This window comes from Hemiscyllium ocellatum, chromosome 37, assembly GCF_020745735.1.
Source record: "Hemiscyllium ocellatum isolate sHemOce1 chromosome 37, sHemOce1.pat.X.cur, whole genome shotgun sequence".
NCBI classification, from domain to species: Eukaryota; Metazoa; Chordata; class Chondrichthyes; order Orectolobiformes; family Hemiscylliidae; genus Hemiscyllium; species Hemiscyllium ocellatum.
Genome location: NC_083437.1, coordinates 37,614,904 through 37,634,344, shown reverse-complemented (window position 1 = coordinate 37,634,344; position 19,441 = coordinate 37,614,904). Strand labels below are relative to the sequence as shown.

Here is a 19,441-nt window from a genome sequence, read left to right as displayed (position 1 = left end):
CTGTGTGTGGAGGGAGTGTGGGAGTGTGAGTATATGTGTGGGGGGGGTGAGAGAGTGTCTGTGTCAGTGTGTGAGGAGAGTATGTGAGAGTGTCTGTGTGTGTGTGGGGTGGTGTGTATGTGGGAAGTGTGTGTCTGTGTGTGTGTATTGGTTGCGGTGTGTGTGTGTTTCAATGTATTCTCAATGAAGAGGGGAGAGGATGTCAGTGTGTGTTTCAATGAAAAGGTGCACCTGCATTTGTGATATCTAGTTTCTTCTTGCCCTGCTCCTTATTGATATTATTAATGAAGCCTCTGTCAGTGTCTTTATCTAGAGTCGCCGTGCAGTCTTGTGTTCTCCACTCCCTTTTTGTTTGAAGACCCCTCCCCTTGTGCTGTAAGAGAGAGAGAAGGAAAAACACACACACACACACACACACACACACACACACACACACACACACACACACACACACACACACACACACACACACACACACACACACCATTACAACGAGCTCCTATCTCCCTGAGGAAGCCTGGAACCAATCAATGGCAGCCTTCCAAGCCAGCAGGACTGGGCAAACACTAGATCAATAAGTTATTAGCACCATTCTGTCAGTAGTAATGTTGAGATTGATCACAAGGAGGACTTCTGCATGCTAGCCCGCACATCCCCAGTCTGATAAAGATGACAGATTAAGGGACTCAGGGAAGGGAATTAAGGAGTCTGGCTGTCAGAGCTGTCACTAGCTGGACATTAGTGCTGATTTTCTCTCTCTCACACTCTCTCTCCAAGCTGGGGTGGGTTGAGCAAATGCAAGCAGATTTTTTTTTCAAATGGTGTTAAGTGTGAGCTATTACCAGGGCAGAGATGAACCCACCCACTCACCCACTGTGTTTGTAATCTGGTCATGTGCTCATCAGGTGTGAGTAAAGGATGGGCTGGAGAAAGGTTGCAATCTTTAAAATTATTCCTTGTGCGTTTCATTTTTTTTAAAACAAACACAATATATTCCCTGCTGAAAATATGTTGCTGGAAAAGCGCAGCAGGTCAGGTAGCATCCAAGGAACAGGAAATTCGACGTTTCGGGCATAAGCCCTTCATCATTTCCTGATGAAGGGCTTATGCCTGAAACGTCAAATTTCCTGCTCCTTGGATGCTGCCTGACCTGCTGCGCTTTTCCAGCAACATATTTTCAGCTCTGATCTCCAGCATCTGCTGACCTCACTCTCTCCTCCATGGTGTAAAATCACCCTCCACTGGTCACTTCTCAGGTTGATAAATATTCACTGCTGTCGTTGGAGAATGTGAGGTCTGCAGATGCTGGAGATCACAGCTGAAAATGTGTTGCTGGAAAAGCGCAGCAGGTCAAGCAGCATCCAAGGAACAAGAAATTTGACGTTTCGGGCATAAGCCCTTCATCAGGAAATGTTGAAGGGCTTATGCCCAAAACATCGAATTTCCTGCTCCTTGGATACTGCCTGACCTGCTGCGCTTTTCCAGCAACACATTTTCAGCTCTGATTTTACACCATGGCCTGGCACCCCAGTTAACACTATGTCTCATTGACTCTCAGTTTAGTATTTCCATCTCATTCGGGAGCAGATTTTGTTCAGGAGAGAAAATGCAATGCAAAACTAAAGGGTCCCCGAAATATTTCAGACCTGGGGCCAGGGACCAGACTTTCAAAACAAAAAATATGTGCCTTCTTCTTGATAGGAAAGCCCTGTGCACATGAAAGGGGCAGAATCCCACAGTGTTCAGGCTTGTGCAGGCCAGGTGGGTCAACCCTGGGATATGCAGGGTAATAGGGATAGTGTAGGGGAATGTGTGGAATTCTCATTAGAGGGTCAGAATGGACCATATAAATGTTGAATAGCCTGCTACAACACTCTAAGGATTCTATTATAAGAGAGATTGGATCAGTTGGGACTGTATTTCCTGGAGATTAGAAGGAGAGGGTGGAGGTGGAGTGGATTTCATAGAAACCTGTAAAATTCCAACTGGACAAGACAGGGTAAACACAGAAAGGATGTTCCCAATAACCAGCAAATTCAGGACCATGAATCATAACCTAAGGGTATGGGGTAGGTCATTTAGGACTGAGATGAGGAGAAATGTCTTCACCCAGAGAGTGGTGAACCTGAGGAATTCTCTGTCAGAGAAAGTGGTTGAGGTCAAAACATTGCTTTCCTGAAGGAGGTGGATACAGTTCTCTGGGCTAAAGGGATCAAGGGGTATGGGGGAAGAAAGTGGGAACAGGAATGAATGATCAGAGTTGGACCACCAGCCATGATCATAATGAATAGTGAAGCGGCCCTGGCCTACTCCTCCTATTTTCTACATTTCCCTGTACTGGGTTATAGTGAAGGGTTGGGTAAAACGCATTGAATTTTTGAATCAGCCATGATCATGTTAAATGTTGGGGTAGATTTGATAGGCTGAATGGCCTACTTCCTGTTTCTAATCCTAATTCCCATTTACAGTTTGGGTACAGCACAGATTTGGCCCATCATATTCATTCTGGCTCTCTGCAACAGCACCCAGCTTGTCCCTCTCCCCCCGTCCCTTCCTCCTCCTTCAGACACACGAGAGGATAGGACGACACTTTCAGCCCCACCTTTGTATATTCACCCATGGATATGTAACAAGTTCCCTTTATTGGCATTTAATGGCACTTATACTCAGATATAAACTGATCCATCTTTATAATAAGTGAGACTGTATTCTGAAATATCCATACAAATGGATGTGATGTGGGGAAAGCTTCAGGAGTTCAATAGCACCAGAAACAAAGCAGCCCACTTACGTTGACACTAAGACCACTGCCTTCTGTTATTCCTTTCATCACTGATACCCAACAGCAGTAAGTCGTATGTGCCACCTTAGGAATGCATGGCAGTAACTAACCTAGACTCTTCTGACAGCACCTTCCAAACCTATGATCTGTTCAACCTAGAAGGATAAGTGCAGCAGATGGATGGGAACACTGTCACCTGAAAGTTCCCCTCCAAGCCACTCGCCATCCTGACTTGGAAACATATCTACACTCCTTCAGTGTCGCTCGGTCAACATTCTGGAATTCCCTCCCTAAGGTCATTGTGGGTCAACCTACAGCACATGGACTGCAGCGGTTCAAGATGGCAGCTAATCACCACCTTCTCCAGAGCATTTAAAGATGTGTAACAAATGCTGTTCCAGCCAGCGGGGCCCACATTCCACAATAGAATAAAATAAAACTCACCCAGCGATTCCAGTTTCCACGGAATTTCCTCTGACCTGGGCCTCAGCAACTGGATTGGGATATTGATTCTGGTTTGGCACATCCCTGGACCTTTCCTCAAGTGACCTCTGAACTCTGACCCCACCCAGTTAAACTGCATCTTTAATTTTTAGCATGAGTATCGTTGGCAAGGCCAGCATTTGTTGCTTGTGCCTGATGACCTTTGATGATGCAGGTGAGCTTCCTTCATCATTTAATGCTTTCACAAACTAATCAACAGAGGTGTTCAAAGCAAATTTGTGTTAAAAATGCTCCCTTTTCCGCATTCCCCTGTGATCTTTCTTCTCATGAGATTTTGATCACGTCATGTTCTACAGATGAGTTTTAAATTTCTTGAAGACTCCTAAGACAAACTACAAGGGTTAAGCTACTCTTCCTCCAGATCCAGGTGCTAGATCCATTTAAATTGCAAATGAAGTCCCAGAATACATTTCCTCTTTCTCCTCAGTTCTCTGCCCAAAGACAAATCCTTGGCAAATATTCATCAAATTGGGTCTAGAGTAGGCTTCAGGCCTGTTCCACCATTCAGTGAGATCATGGCTGATCTGTGACCTAACTCCATCTATCTGCCTTTGGCTCAGATCACTTAATAATTTAGTTTAACAAAATTTCATTTACCTCAGATTTAAAACGAACAACTGATCCAGCATCAGCTGCCAAGGGTGGCATGGAGGTCAGTGGTTAACATTGCTACCTCACAGTGCCAGGAACCCAGGTTCAATTCCCACCTCGGGCGACTGTCTGTGTGGAGTTTGCACATTCTCTCTGTGTCTGTGTGAGTTTCCTCCAGGTGCTCTGGTTTCCTCCCAGACTCCAAAGATATGCAGGTTAAGTGAATTGGCCATAGTGTTAGTTGCATTAGTCATGGGTAAATATAGGGTAGGGAAATGGGTCTGGTGGGTTACTCTTCAGAGGGTTGGTGTGGACTTATTGGGTTGAAGGTCCTGTTTCCATATTGTAGGAAATCTAATCTAATTTGTGGAAGAGAATTCCAAGCCTCTCCCACCCTTTGTGTGTAGAACATCATGATTTATTTCCCATGAATAAGGTGATGAGGCAGGCCCCAAAATTATCTTTGCTACAACAGGGATCAAATCCTGTAATTTTGGCTTAATTTCAGTCTAGCTAACTGTTCCCCCTACTCCACACCCCAATAATGTACTTTGGAACCCAGTTTCATTTGCCAGACAGGACTGACTGCAGTATCAGATTGAGGATCTGCATGAGGACTGAGCAGATTTCTAGATTAAAGTGGTGCTGGAAAAGCACAGCAGGTCAGGCAGCATCCGAGGAGCAGGAAAAACAATGTTTCGGGCAAAAGCCTTACATTCCTGATGAAGGGCTTTTGCCCAAAACATCGATTTTCCTGCTCCTCAGATGCTGCCTGAACTGCTGTGCTCTTCCAGCACCACTCTAATCTAGATCTGATTTCCAGCATCTGCAGTCCTCACTTTTGCCTGAGCAGATTTCTGTCAATCCACTGAAGAAACTGGGAGCAGAAACACGGTTACACAGAATCAAAGTTGAATTTTTTCAGGTTGTGGTCTCTAGGACTGCCATGCCAATGAGGGGTCCAACCCATTGGCACCTTCTTCTTGTGCTGGGTAAATTGGTGTTTCCTCACAGTGTTTGGTTTCTGGCTTCCTGGTCCCGGCGAGTGCAAGACGAAGATGTTGTGTCTGTTTTTAGCAATGTTTTAAATAGAAATGTGTTCATATCATAGGAAGAAACTTCAAGGAATTCAGTAAGTGACACATTATGCAAGTTCTTTTTTTGTCTTTAGTCTAAACTCATGCTGGTAAATCATTAATGACTAATTAATGAATGTGTTCTCATTCATTATCATTTAATTAGTACCCCAGGGTAATTAGTAAGGGAAATGGGTCCAGATCCAGAAATTGCTGCCAGTTCAAAGGTACCGTGGCTGATAAGTGTAATAGTGTCATCATTGCAATATTCTTAATCTTATTTTAATGTCAGTTCGGCAAAAATTAACCACAGTCTGTTTTTAAAATCCTGTCAAGCCTTCCTACCAGCCTCAGTCCATTGCAGCCCATCTCACCGAGAATGGAGAAGGCTGGATTAGATTTCCTGGGGACAAGTATTATAAACTTCCCTGGGTGGCTCAGTGAGCGGGTACACACAGTGCTGAGTCAGGAAGATGCCAGGTTTTGATCCCAGGCCTGTGTTGAGTTAAAAGCAGAGAACGCTGGAAATACTCCGCAGTCGGCCAACATCTGTGGCAAGAGAAATGGAGCTTACAAGTTCGCTGAGAATTACAGTGACACCCAATTTAAGATTTTTGGTCAGAACTTGCCAGCGGTTACCTGTAGGTAGACAAGCAGAAGACTGGAAGAACACAGTGGGCCAGGCAGCATTAGGAGGTGGGGAAGTCACCATCTCAGGTGTAACCCTCTGCAGAACTTGAGTTACTTATACCCATACGCAGGGACATGTTCCTCGACAGAAAAATTAGGCAACGTGCCTTTTTTGAATCAAACCAAAGTGTGGTGGGGGAAGGCAGTATTGCCTGATGTCACATCATAGAGTCATAGGGATGTACAGCATAGAAACAGACCCTTTGGTCCAACGCACCCATGCTGTCCAGATATCCTAAATTAATCTGGTCACATTTGGCAGCACCTGGCCCATATCCCTCTCAACCCTTTCTATTCATATACCCATCCAGATGCCGTTTAAATGTTGTAATTGTACCAGTCTCCACCACTTCCTCAGGCAGCTCATTCCATACACACATCACCCTCTGTGTCAAAAAGTTGCCCCTTAGGTCCCTTTCAAATTTTTCCCCTCTCATCCTAAACCTATGACCTCTAGTTCTGGACTCCCCAACCCCAGGGAAAAGACCTTGTCTATTTATCCTATCCATGCCCCTCATGATTTTATAAACCTCTATAAGGTCACCCCTCAGCCTCCAACGCTGCAGGGAAAACAGCCCCAGCCTATTCAGCCTCTCCCTGTAGCTCAAACCCTCCAATACCTGGCAACATCTTTGTAAATCTTTTCTGAACCCTCTCACATATTCTTAATGGCACTACTGTGAAATTCAGCACCATTTTCTAAAGCGGAATAAGTCTTTTTAAAATGGATAAATACCTGAAGGGAAAATATATGGGGAAAGGGTGGAGCAATGTGGGAGAGGGCCAGCATAAATATATTGGGTCAAATGGCTTTTTTTCTGTGCCACACAGATTCTGTGATTTTTTTCAAATTGTTATCCCCTTTGAGATTTGGCATTCTTGCAATCTGTCCTGATGAGTATACAATTTAGGAAGCTTTGACAGCATCTCTCTTACTTTCAGCAACACTAGAGTCAATGTCTGAAGCCAGCGAGCCATCAGATATTCAGATGAAGTGTCATTGACCTGAAACACTAACCCTAAACACTTTTCACAGATGCTGCCTGACCTGCTCAGTATTTCTAGCGTTTTCTGTTGTAATGTTCGGATTCCGAACATTCTGCCATATTATTTGTGCTTCTGCACTGAGTTGCCATGGAAACATTCACTCTAGATCATTGTGGTGACCAGCAACTCCCACATGCTGCAGTTGCAATACATCACTTGACCTGCTATCTCGACAGTATTTTCTTTAATTGATCGATTAATCACTTTAGTGCCCCTGCTCATTACCCTTTTATTGTAATAACTATTGTTTTAATTTTGCCTGATATTCACTCCTCCAAGTCACCTTGGTGTACTTTAGTACATATGGGGTCACTTTGGGAAAGTCCTAGTTGCTCCCATCAACAATAGCAACAAGCAATAAAATCAGCTCTCGTTCCCACTCTTTGCTGGGAAACCTGTAGAGATTGAATCCCTACCTGTAGAGATTGACCCACCGAAGACAGTCCCACCCAGACCCTGCATTTACCACGGCTAACCCACACACTGGGCAATTTAGCACAGCCAATCCCCCCAACCTATGCATCTTTGGACTGTGGGAGGAAATCAGGACACCTGGGGAAATCTACACAGATATAGGGAGAATGTGCAAAGGCCATTAGGACTGTTGCCCAAGGGTGGAATCGAACCCAGGTCCCTGGTGCTGTGAGGCAGCTTTGCTAACCACTGAGCCGCCATGCATCAGCTTATAGATGCATGTGGTTTTGCAGCCTGAGGAGGTTTACTGCCGCGTCCCCATGTGTGAGGTTCCGGAGGGTAGCTGGCAACTAATGGACTTCAGGGAGAAATGGGATTCTTAGGAATTGAATGAAAAAAAAAAGCTATTATTATTCTGCTAAACTGGCTTCTGGCAGAATCCATCGAAAATAAAAGTTGTATCACACTTGTGCATCAAGGCCCAAGTGGCTTGCAATGTGCTGAACTACCCGAGTGATATAATGGCAGTGCTATATCATCATAACAGGATCTATCAACCTAATTCCCTGCAGTGCATCTCATAATATGGAGTCCACCACTTCTTCTGCAGCCCCTGTTGAAATAGCTCCCTGAGCTGAGTGACTAAAAGCCTACTTGTTAAACTCTTGACAACTAATGGGGCCCTTATTAAAATCATAATTTACAAAATACTCAAACTACAGATGATGCTTTTAAGTTTTACTGCAGATTTATTTATACTGCCCGGGTACTGTAAAAGGGAGCTCTCTCCACTTGTGACATCAGACATCGACTGCTCACTGTCCCTAATATTCTGTTTTGACACAATTAGTTCAGCTTCTGAGCTCACAATGTGGAATAGTTCATTGGGAGAAATACCATGAAATTTGAAATTAAATTTTCTGCCGGTTTTGCCACTTTTGTTACTTGACATTAGAGCATCTGTGAGGGAGTTCTGCAAAACAGCGAGGAGCATCTTCTTAAATCAGCCTGCTGTATTTCCGTTAGTATGACAATGATCTCACACTCCCCATCCTGACTCCAGGTGAATTTTGAAAGAACGGTCAACAACAGAAATGCCCTGGTCTTGGATATTGATCTTGTATCTGCCGACATCCATGGTTTGGGAATAGAAATTAAAAACAGTACATATAACTAAAAGGAACATGATGAAAAGACACAGGGGAGGTGAGGGCCGGACGCTATTATTGATGGCCTGCTCAATCCAGAGACCCAAGTAATGTTCTGGGTACTTGGTTTCAAATCTGACCACGGCAAATGTGGAATTTGAAATGGTTTCAATTGTGGAATTCAGTAAAAAAAAAATTGAATCTCAAATGCTGGGGAAAATCCATCTGGTTCACTAATGTCCCTTGGGGAGGGAAACTGTCATCCTGACTAGTCTGGCCTACAAGTGACTCCAGACCCACAACAATGTAGCTGACTCTTAACTACTCTCTGGTTAATTAAGGATGGACAATAAATGCTGGCTCAGCCAATGACGCCCTCATCCTATTCATGAATTTTTAAAAATGTAGCTTTACTCACTTGCAGAAGGATCTAGGATATTAATGTTACAACTAACTGAGCACTGTGATGATCACATGGAAACCATTTCCTTTGATTAATTTCGGTGAACAATTTCTAACTTGGTTCCACTGGAAATTGTAAAAACTTTGCTGCTATTTTCTTGGAATGTGGTAGAAAATTAATCCCAGAGCATAATTGCACCCTCAAGCTGATTTCTTTCTTTCCCCTTTTATTCCTTCCATGTCCTTAATACAAAGCAAAAAAAAAACGTTAGAATCACAAACCCGATACATGTGATGGGCACCGATTGAAGCAAGAAAAGGTTACTACTCTGTCTCATGTACATCGAGAGTCACTCACTATCCTGCACACATTCCCAACCTAACGCTGTTGGAAGAATGCCCTAAGTTGTTTCTGATTATGCTAACACCTCCTTAGGATAGATACACTGTCACTAATCCCTCTTGTTAATACCAGCATAGGGACTTACCAATACTAAGTGGTGAAAGATGACTATGTAGAAGTGTCAGCTGAAAAGGCATGTTCTTGAGTAATAAGAAATGTTTATGACTGGCAGTAATAGCAAGTTTCAGTAGAGTGTCTCCAAGAGATACCAGACTACCTTTAATTATGTCACTTACAACATTTGAGACAAGGCTAACAGAACTGGAACAGCCAAGACAAGCAGCTAAAACTGGAAAATCAATGTTTCGGGCAAAAGCCCTTCATCAGGAATAGACTGCCCGAAACGTTGATTTTCCTGCTCCTCGGATGCTGCCTGACCTGCTGTGCTTTTCCAGCACCACTCTAATCTAGGCTCTGGTTTCCAGCATCTGCAGCCCTTGTTTTTACCTCGGCAGCTAAAACTGACCAGCTCTTCCCAGAGAGCGTCACACCGACATTGGTGAAGTTGGACAAAGTTTTCGAGGTAATTCTCTCACACTAACTGTCTTATAAAGCAAACCCTAACTTTAAGTTAGTAAGAGCCCAGCTATTGGCATTTTCTTCCCATTGTGAATTCAGTGCCAACTATAGCAGTTGTGAATATTTACATAAGGTGGCACGGTGGCTCAGTGGTTAGCACTGCTGCCTCACAGCACCAGGGACTCAGGTTGGATTCCAGCCTTGGGTGACTGCCTGTATGGAGTTTGCACATTCTCCCTGATCTGCAAGGGTTTCCTCCAGGTGCTCCAGTTTCCTCCCTCAATCCAAAGGTATGCAGGTTAGGGTGAATTAGCCAAAGCTAGTTGCTTAGGGATGTAGAGATTAGGTACATTAGTCAGGAGAAATGTAGAGTAAGATGGAAATGGGTTTGGGTGGGATACTCTTCGGAGGGTCAGTGTGTACTTGTTGGGCCAAATGGCCTGTTTCCACACTGTAGGGATTCAATGGAGAAAGTGAGGAATGTGGATGAAGAGCCTGCGCTCAAACCATTGACTCTCCTGTTCCTCGGGTGCTGCATGACCAGCTGCGCTTTTCTAGCACCGTGCTTTTCGACTCTGTAGGGATTCTATGATTTACCATATGTGGCATAAACTGTCTGTAGATTGGCTTTCTGAATAAAATAAAGGGAGCCAATAATAACAGTTCTGGACTGTTGAGGGAAGTCTCGTGGCTGTTAGAGCTGAGGTGAGATTTGTCCAAACCCCTCTCTGTGTAGGGTCCATTTAACCATCAGAGGGAGCAGTCATTATTTCCTGTCAATACTTAACCCTCAAACAGGGTGAAAGAATATGGCCCTTTGCTAGGAGAATGAATTTCTGTACAGGGCACATAAAAGAGTAGAGTAACTGAAATAAAAGCACTAAAATAAAACAAGGGAGTGTGGATGGGGAAATCCAAAATAAAAACTGAAATTGCTGGAGAAACTCAGCAGGACTGGCAGCATCCTGTGGAGAGAGAGCCTCACAGCTGACTTTCTCCAGCAATTTTAGTTTTAATTAATAAAAAAAGGTTCATGCCACTAGTAAAGATTTGTTGAAAATACTGGTTTACAGGCATGTCCAACATTCATATGAATATATTGCTCCTAAGCGTTCTCATTTAACATCAAATCTTTGTGACCCAGTATGAATTTCAAATTTCAGTCAGCGTGTGTGGACAATTTACCACAACTTCTGGTAGCTATCTGGTTACTTTTGGTAACTATCAATTAAAGTTAGTAATCTGGGAGACTTTGATTAGGATACTTTCCTTTCTGTCATTGCATGGCAGTATTTAAAGGTTTAAAAGTCACCACAGTATCAGCCTTTTCTATAATTAGCAGCTTTCTCAAAAAGATTGTCATGAGAATGAGGAAGAATTTTTTTTTCCCTGTGCACATTTTCTTAAACACTTATGAGTGTGAAGTGTTGCTCAGATTTGAAATTTTATTTGAAGACTTTTTCTGTTCTTGAAAGCTGTCTATTAATTTTCCAAATTGTCAAAAAAAAACACATAACTAAATTGACCCTGACTATGTGGCTTTTAGTGATGTTCCATCCATTTTCTTGCCACTTTGCTAATCTTATATTTCAAATCATATTAAATTGCATTGTCCCTTCTTCTGTATATTGCTGCCATCATTTAGTCTTGAAATCCTGTTGTGTAAATGTTAATTGTGTTTTACTTCAGAAATAATTACTCTGTCATTTTTAAAGGTTACTACTAGATGCTTAGGCTTTTAAATCTCTCTGTTTGACATGGGTAGTGGAGAGAGGGAATATATAGTTTGCAATTAAACTCATTGTCCTTGACATTGTGTGTTTTTATTTGTGTGTGCACGTTTATCTGTCAAACAATTGCCCTTGCCTCTCTGGTAAGATTTTATACATTTGTAAGTTTACGTTGAATTTCATGGTTTATGGCGGGATTAGAATTGTTGCTTCTTTGACTTCATTCAGGTAGTTGGTTTCCTCTGGGTGCTCCGGTTTCCTCCTACAGTCCAAAGATGTGCATGTTAGGTAGATTGGCCATGCTAAATCACTCATAGTGTCCAGGGTTATGCAATTGGATTAGCCATGGGTTACAGACATAGAGTAGAAGGGTCAGTCTGGGTGGGATGCTCTTTGGAGGGTCAGTGTAGACTCGAAGGGCTGAGTGGCCATCTTCCACACTGCAGGCGTTCTATGATTCCATGAAAGACAGTGAACCTCAGCAGGCTGTATGGTCATTTGTGGCACCAGGGTTAGGCTCGAACCTGTTCCTGCCCACGTTTCCAAGCTAATGCACTCTCCAGCAAAGGTTAATAGATTGAAAGTAGGAGTGAGAATCCTGGCAGATTTATTTCTGCCCCTTCCACCACCCTCCCCCTCCCGTAATCTAAGGGAGCTTGAGGACAATTACATTGCTGCCTCCTGAGCTGCTCGGGGCTAAGTCAGCACAAGCTGGGGATAGAGTCTGGCTGTGCTTTTTCTTTCCCAGTGATTGTAACACTTAACTTTGAAGGCGAGCAAGAAGGGCTGGTGTGGGTTTAATAAGTGATCTGCAGCATTCTGAATTCATCAGTCAGAAGGAATGAATGTTGCTGCATGTGTCTGTCTCCTCAGTTTGGTTAATAAGCACCTGACAGCTGAAAATTTGTTGTTTGAAATGCACACACTCTGCTGCTTCCTGTTCGTATGCAGCATCATGCTTTCAGTCTCACCAACGATATTAGGAACATATTGATTTTAAATCTGTTCAGTGTACGCTGTAATTGTATATTAGAAGCTGGCGTCGGTGTTAAGAGAGAGAGAGTGCCACGGATGTAAGGATTATCCATTGCCACATAATCCAGCAGGAGGAAAGTGAGAATCTAAGGGGAACAAGAGGGTGGAACTAAAATAATGGGACTCACAGGAGGTTTAGAACCAGGAGGGAAGACCTAAGCAGGCTGAGAGAGGGGGAAAGGCAGCAGATTAGAGGAAGGAAATAAGTAAGGAGGATTCTGAGAACAATCTTGAGAAGGCATGGGTAAAATTTGCAGCTTGATTTATGCAGATGCGGGGTAATTTGTGGCGAGTGGTGTCCATGTTCTGCTCGAATGTTGTTCAGCCTGATGCGAAGTATTTTGTTCTGACAAAATAGCAAACAAGGTCAGTTTATTTTTAACGTGTGCGCTTCAGCTACTCTCTGCCTCAATTGATTTAGAGATCTCTGGTGCTAAGACACAGGGATTAATTAGCTCAGGAAAGGAAAAAGGAGAAGTGAGTGGGGGTGGGGGTGGGGGGGTGGGGGGTTGGTGGAGTTGGAAATCCAAAATTTACAGCGGAAGGAAAATTATGGTGCCGCGAAGGAGAAGTAACAAAATAAGCAACAAGACTTTGTCATGAATGTTTGCGTATTGATGCATAAACAACACAAGGCAACAAAGTCCATAGTGTAATGATGTACAGGTGGTCTTTGATAAAGTATAATGACCATTCTTTGCTCTCTTCTCTCCCACCTACCCCCAACCCCCCGCAACAGATGAAATTTTAGGAAAGCGAAGAGTATGTTCACCAAACAACAATAGTGATTGTCCAGAAACCAAGAGGCAAAGAAGTGAATCACCAAAGGGTAGGTTTATAACTTTCTGAAATGGGTTATAGCTAAGCTGCAGAGGGTGGGTTAGTTCAGTTGGCTGTTTTCTTTTAATTTCAAAAATCTACTTTATTCACAAAAAAAATCTTGATAGAACATACATCTTCCCTAAAGCCGTTTGGTTCTGTACAGTAGCATATGAAGGAGTAAACAGATGTTGGAATTTGTCTCTATCCAACAAACAAACCCAAGGTAAACATGAAAGAACTGCTGGAAATCAGAAACAAAAACAGAAACTACTGGAAAAACTCAGCAGGTCTGACAGCATCTGTGTGGAAAAGTCAGAGTTAATGTTTTGGGTCTAGAGACTCTTCCTCAGAACAGATAAACCAAGGGTATTTCCTACTTGCACAATAATATATTTACCTATATTTGAGGCTTTGGCAGGGTCTGATAACTGAATAGATCCTGATTTAACATCCTGAAGAAGGGTTACATCCGAAACTTCAAACTTCTCCAGCTGCTGATGCTGCCTGACCTGGTGTGTTCTTCCAGCTTCCTGCCTGTCTAAGGAGATAATAAGGTCTGCAGTCACTGGAGGTCAGAGTTGAGAGTGTGTTGCTGGAAAAGCCCAGCGGATTAGGCAGCATCCAAGGAGCAGGAAAATCGATGTTTTGGGCTGGAGCTCTTAATCAGGAATGAGGCTGGGAGCCTTGGGGGTGGAAAGATAAATAGGAGGGGGTAGGGCTGGGGAGAAGGTAGCTGAGAGTGTAATAGGTGGATGGAGGTGGGCGTAAAGGTGATAGGTCAGAGGGGAGTGTGGAGTGGATAGGTGGGAAGGAAGATTGACAGGTGGGACAAGTCATGAGGACAGTGCTGAGCTGGAATGTTGGAACTGGGGTAAGGTGGGGGGATGGGAAATGAGGAAACTAGTGAAGTCCAAATTGATGCGGAAGATAATGTGTTCTTCCTCCAGGTGTCGAGTGGTGATGGAGGAGGCCCAAGACCTACATGTTCTTGGCAGAGTGGGAGGGGGAGTTGAAATGTTCGGCCATGGGGCGGGGAGGAGGTTGATTAGTGTGGGTGTCCTGGAGATGTTCTCTGAAGTGCTCTCCAGTGTAGAGGAGATTACATCGGGAGCAGTGGATACAATAAATAACATGGGTGAAGCTTTGATCGATGTGGAAGGCCCCTTTGGGACTTGCACGGTGGTAAGGGGGAAGGTGTAGGTGCAGGTTTTGCAATTCCTGCGGTGGCAGGGGAAGGTGGCTTGTGAGGGGGCATGGACCTGGCCAGGTAGAGTTCCCATTTAACTTCAGCAGAAAGACCTCAGACAACGGTCTTTCCCAACTGGGCCTTGGTGGCAGCTGTCCTGAGCTTTAGTTCATCCCTCAGCACGTAGTCCTGGATCTTGAGATGTGTCAGTCTGCAAAACTCAGCCAGGGTCAACTCCTTGCTCTGCAAGACCAACTAGCTTTGGTCTGACCAAAGAACATTTTTCACCGTGTTGATGGCCATCCATAGGCTCGCGATGCCAACAGCATGGATTCCATTCCCACACTGGCTGAAGTTACCATGAAGCTTCTGCCTTCTCAACCTCACCTGAGCAGTGGTGACCCTCAGAGTTAAACCACCACTGAGGACTATGTTGTCAAGAGTAGGACTATGGTGACTTTTACTTTATAGATAAGCACAATAAGCCTCCTGCTTTTTTATTGTGGTAACCTTGTTCAAAGTTATTTGTGTTCCCGTTCCATGCAAATGCCTCCTATCCTGCTGTCCACTGCTGAAGTTTAATTGGCCAGCCCACTGCTAGGCTTCAGGAGGGGCCAATGCTGACCCCTCCCAATTGTAAGAGAACTGCCTGGACCTCTATGCAGGAAAATGCTGTTGAATTTGGGCTTTCATGGACACACAGACCTGGGTATCACTTTAAGACAATGCTCTGGAGCTTGTATCTGGATAACAGCAAAGAGGTAATGAGTCATGGAGATGCTTTTGTGCTCATCGATTGATTGATCACAGTTTTTTGCCACAGAAAGTATGTGAACTCCATCTGCTTGTAAGTGGTGGCTGTACTTGGGATTTTCATTGTTGAAGCAAGCTACAGTATAGCATGGCATGCAAAATATTCGTAGGCTCCATCAATTGCACTTGCAGTGGTGTTTTGTAGGTCATCATGACCTGTTTTGTGTTTGAAAATGAATGTGTTTGAACGTGCTGGATCCGGGTTTGTCCCATTGGTCAGATATTGGACCATCAAATTTCATATCTTGTGATCATGTAGAAATCACTATGTCCCACAGGGACAGGTTGGTTGTGGTTCAACTTGATCATAGGCAATGTGATCAGTAATGCAAATGATGATGGAAATGGACATTTGAACAGAAGCAGAGCTCTTATTTGGGTTTGATAAATGGATGTCTGACATGTTGAAATTGTTCTGTTTTCAGCTTTGTCAAATCTTTGAGCAGCTTGATTGATGCCAACAATTGGAGCAGGAACTGAATCTAGCTTCAGAGCAGTAACATGGTGAGGGCTTTTAATAAACAGAGTGGATCAATGAGGGAGCATAAAGAATAGGAACAGTGGTACACCATTCAGCCCCTTAAGCCTGCTCCACCATTCAGTATGACCCATGGAAGATCATCGGCCTCAACTCTACTTTTCTGCCCATTCCCTCCATCTCTTAATTTCCCAAGAGATCAGAAATCTCAATCTTGAGTATAATTAAGTGATGGAGCAGCCACAGCTCTCTCGGGCAGAGAATTCCAAAGGTTCATAACCCTCTGAGTGAAGAAATATTTCCTCGTCTCAGTCCTCAACGATCAGCTCTTCTTCCTGAGATTTTGAGCTCTCCGTCAGTGGGTAATGCTTTTTTATGTCTGTCAGTCAAGCAACTGCAGAATCTTGGGTGTATTAAAGAGATCACCACCTCTCACTCTTCTAAGCTCCAGAGAATATAGCTACAGTTGACAGAGGTAATCATTCTAGGAACCGATCCAGTGAATCTAGACTGCTTTGCCATCTCTGCTGTAAGTATATTCTACTTTAAATATAGGGATCTCATTAAAAATAGGGCAGGAACAGAGAGTTGTTTCCTCCAGTGATACTTAGAAAGATAGCATTTAAGAACAGGGTAGTCCATTTGACTGTTTTGAGCCTGTTCTGCCATTTGGCAAGATCATGGTGGATCTGGTTGTGGTTTCATCCACCCCCACCCCTCCTCTGCCACCACCCTTCCTCAACCCCTGGGCTGTCTTGTCTATATAAAGTCTATCTCGCCCAATCTTGAATAAATTCGATGATCCAGTCTCCACTGTTTGCTGGGGAAGAGAATGCTACAGACCAGTGACCCTTTCTGTGAGAGAATCTCTCCTCATCTCAGTCTTAATCTTAAACTGTGTTCCCTAGTTCAAATATTTCTGTCCGCTGAGCTTTTCCTGGCGCCCTGAGTGACAAGGCCTGATCACAATCATCTTGTTCACCTTTAACCTAAGGCCAGGTTAGGTCAGAGGTCACCAATGTTGCTGGAGAAGGGGTACTTTGGATTTTTGATGGGTTCATGATGCAGGAACCATGTAAAACAGGAGAGGAATGGGGGAATTCTTCTGCAGTTTTAAAATAGGCTTACAGCTACTACCAGCTCTGGAAAAAGAATCACGGAGTGATTGACTGAATTTCAGAAGGTTGCTTAGTAACTAACAGCGGCTGGCCCTGCTACTCTCTTGTTTCAAAACTTTTTCTAAAGGATTTGGCACCAAACACCCAGTGTGCTGTGCCTGACAGCGAAGAACAGAAGGGGAAAGCAACCTGGGAATAAGAAAAGAAGTCAGTTGGAAAAGTACGACCCACAAGGGTAATAGACAAGTGGAATAAATTACGAGGGAAAGGAACAGTACAATTGGGTTCAAGAGGCAATTTGATGAGTGTCTGGAGCACAATGAGATTGAGGGATGTAGTGAAAAGACAAATATGTAGTAGGGTTTATCTATAATCATATCTATATCTTGTATATCTGTTGTAATATCTATCTGTCTTTCTATCAGTCTATCTATTTATTAATCTACCTATCTGTCTATCAGGTAAAAACAAAGACTGCAGATGCTGGAAACCAGAGTCTAGATTAGAGTGGTGCTGGAAAAGCACAGCAGGTCAGGCAGCATCCGAGGAGCAGGAAAATCGATGTTTCGGGCAAAAGCCCTTCCTCAGGAGTAGAGGCAGGGTGTCTGCAGAATAATCCTGCTTGAAAGGCTTTTGCCCGAAACGTCAATTTTCCTACTCCTCAGATGCTGCCTGAACTGCTGTACTTTTCCAGCACCACTGTAATCTATCTGTCTATCGGTTTATCAGTCTAACTATCTGTCTATCAGTTGATCTATTATTCAGTCTGCCTGTCTGTCTATTTCTCTATCATGATATATCTTTGTCTATAATAAAAAGGTGAGGTGTGGGCCTGGGATGAATGCTGTTCAGATGGTTGTTGTGGACTCGATGGGCTGAATGGCCTATTTCCACATTTAGGGATTCTGTGCTTATATAATGGTCTCTGCTGTTCTCAGTTTTTTTTGGTGCAATTTAATACATTTGTTTGAAAGGGAAAGTAATAGAGTAGTGGAGGAGATAATGCTGGAATGATACATCAAAAAACAAACTAATGTGGTATTGGCAGAGTTGGACAGATGAAGGTGGGACTGAGACGAGGTTGACATTATTTGCGATTGTCCCGCTGCGTTGTAAGAAGATGAAAAGCACGGTTTCTCGTAAGGAAGTTGAGCTGCTTGAGAGATATTGGGAGGGGTCTGAAAGTGGAGTTCAAACAGAAAGGTCAATGGGATCCTATTGAGTGGATTAAAAGGGGTTTATGACACAGGTCTAGATGATAGGACTGCTTTCTCCTATTTCATAAATGGTTATGATTCCCAGTCCCTTAGCTCTAATTACTGCTGAAGAAGACTCATCAGGACTTCTGGTAAACATACGTTTTGTCTTGATGGAGATGCTTGCCTGGGTTAAATAGGTGATTGAAGTTTGGAATCAATGCTGTTACAGGAGGAGAATGAGATACTGGGGACAGATACACATCCTACAGATCTCTGTCTGAGTCGCTGCCTCTTCTGTTTGCTTGGTGTGGCTTCTGTTGGTCTAGTTTTGGTGGCCATCGCTGATGGAAGTCACAAATTTGATTTTGTAGTCAGTCACGTTTCTGAAATAACCAACATTTGGTTCATGGCTTGCAGTTTGTTGCTTCAAACGTTCCGAGTACTCTGTATGATTCAGTCTTGTGGCACGCACCTTTAAAACATTGTTCCTCCACCGGAGGTGCTTGGTAAGAATCAGGAACAGGGTGGGTTTCAGTCAGATGTCCGCTTTTGGTTGACTTCAGCAGAATGTGAAATTAGGCAGGCAGGATTTGAAATGGGTTCCACTTAAACCTCTCCCCCGATGGCGGGGGTAGGGGGAGGAGAAGCTGCTTCGCTTGCCTTCGCCTTCCCCTCCACTCAGCTGTCCTTGCAACTCATCCTGCAAGAGATGTCCAAACTGGGGTCATCATGGTCGCCCACAAGCCCACCAACACACTAAAACAGCAGCTGGTGAACTTAAAAGACCTGATACAGACAACAAGCAAAATGAATGTCATTTACAACCTACCTTGCAAGAACTGTAACAAACACTACATTGGACAAACAGACAGAAAACTAGCCACCAGGATACATGAACATCAACTAGCCACAAAACGACATGACCCACTCTCACTATTATCCTTACAAACAGATGAGGAAGGACACCACTTCGACTGGGACAACACATCCATCCTAGGACAAACCAAAAGAGACACACACAAGAATTCTTAGAGTTCCGGTTGGAATGCCATGTTTCTATCAACAAACACATTGACTTGGACCCCATCCACTACCCTCGGAGAGAAAGAACAGGAAATGACATCACCAATACTGGAAATGACATCAATGCAGGAAATGACATCACCAACCCAAGGAACCCGAAACACACTAATAGAAAGAGGGACAGCACACCGGCGCTTCACTGGAGGCTCACTGATGATGCTACCTAATATGGTGACGAAACATCTTAAAATTAACCTTCCAGCTCAGTGAGCAAACTTACAGCCACATCCTGGGATCTTCCTTTTCTGACTGACTGGCCATCACATCAAGCTACTCAATTATTTACAAGAAACCAGGGTTTTCACCTTCTTACAACACTGTGAGAAAATCACAAACAATGAAGACCTTTTACCGTCCACCTTTATTTGTATAACTCTCTCGAAATGGGTTCCACTTAAACC

General features: G+C 43.7%; 1 protein-coding gene across 8 annotated transcripts in view; it reads left to right on the top strand.

The window, feature by feature from the left end:
* The window catches only part of samd11 (sterile alpha motif domain containing 11), a 321,180-nt gene that overhangs the window by 165,287 nt on the left and 136,452 nt on the right, over positions 1–19,441 (top strand). For 7 of the 8 annotated variants that reach the window (XM_060852148.1, XM_060852146.1, XM_060852144.1 and 4 more), the window contains one exon: positions 13,081–13,170. The exons of the other annotated variant lie outside the window; for it this stretch is intronic. In XM_060852148.1, the coding sequence (XP_060708131.1) occupies positions 13,081–13,170 (90 nt within the window). The remainder of the gene's footprint in view (positions 1–13,080; positions 13,171–19,441) is intronic. 8 annotated transcript variants of the gene reach the window in all.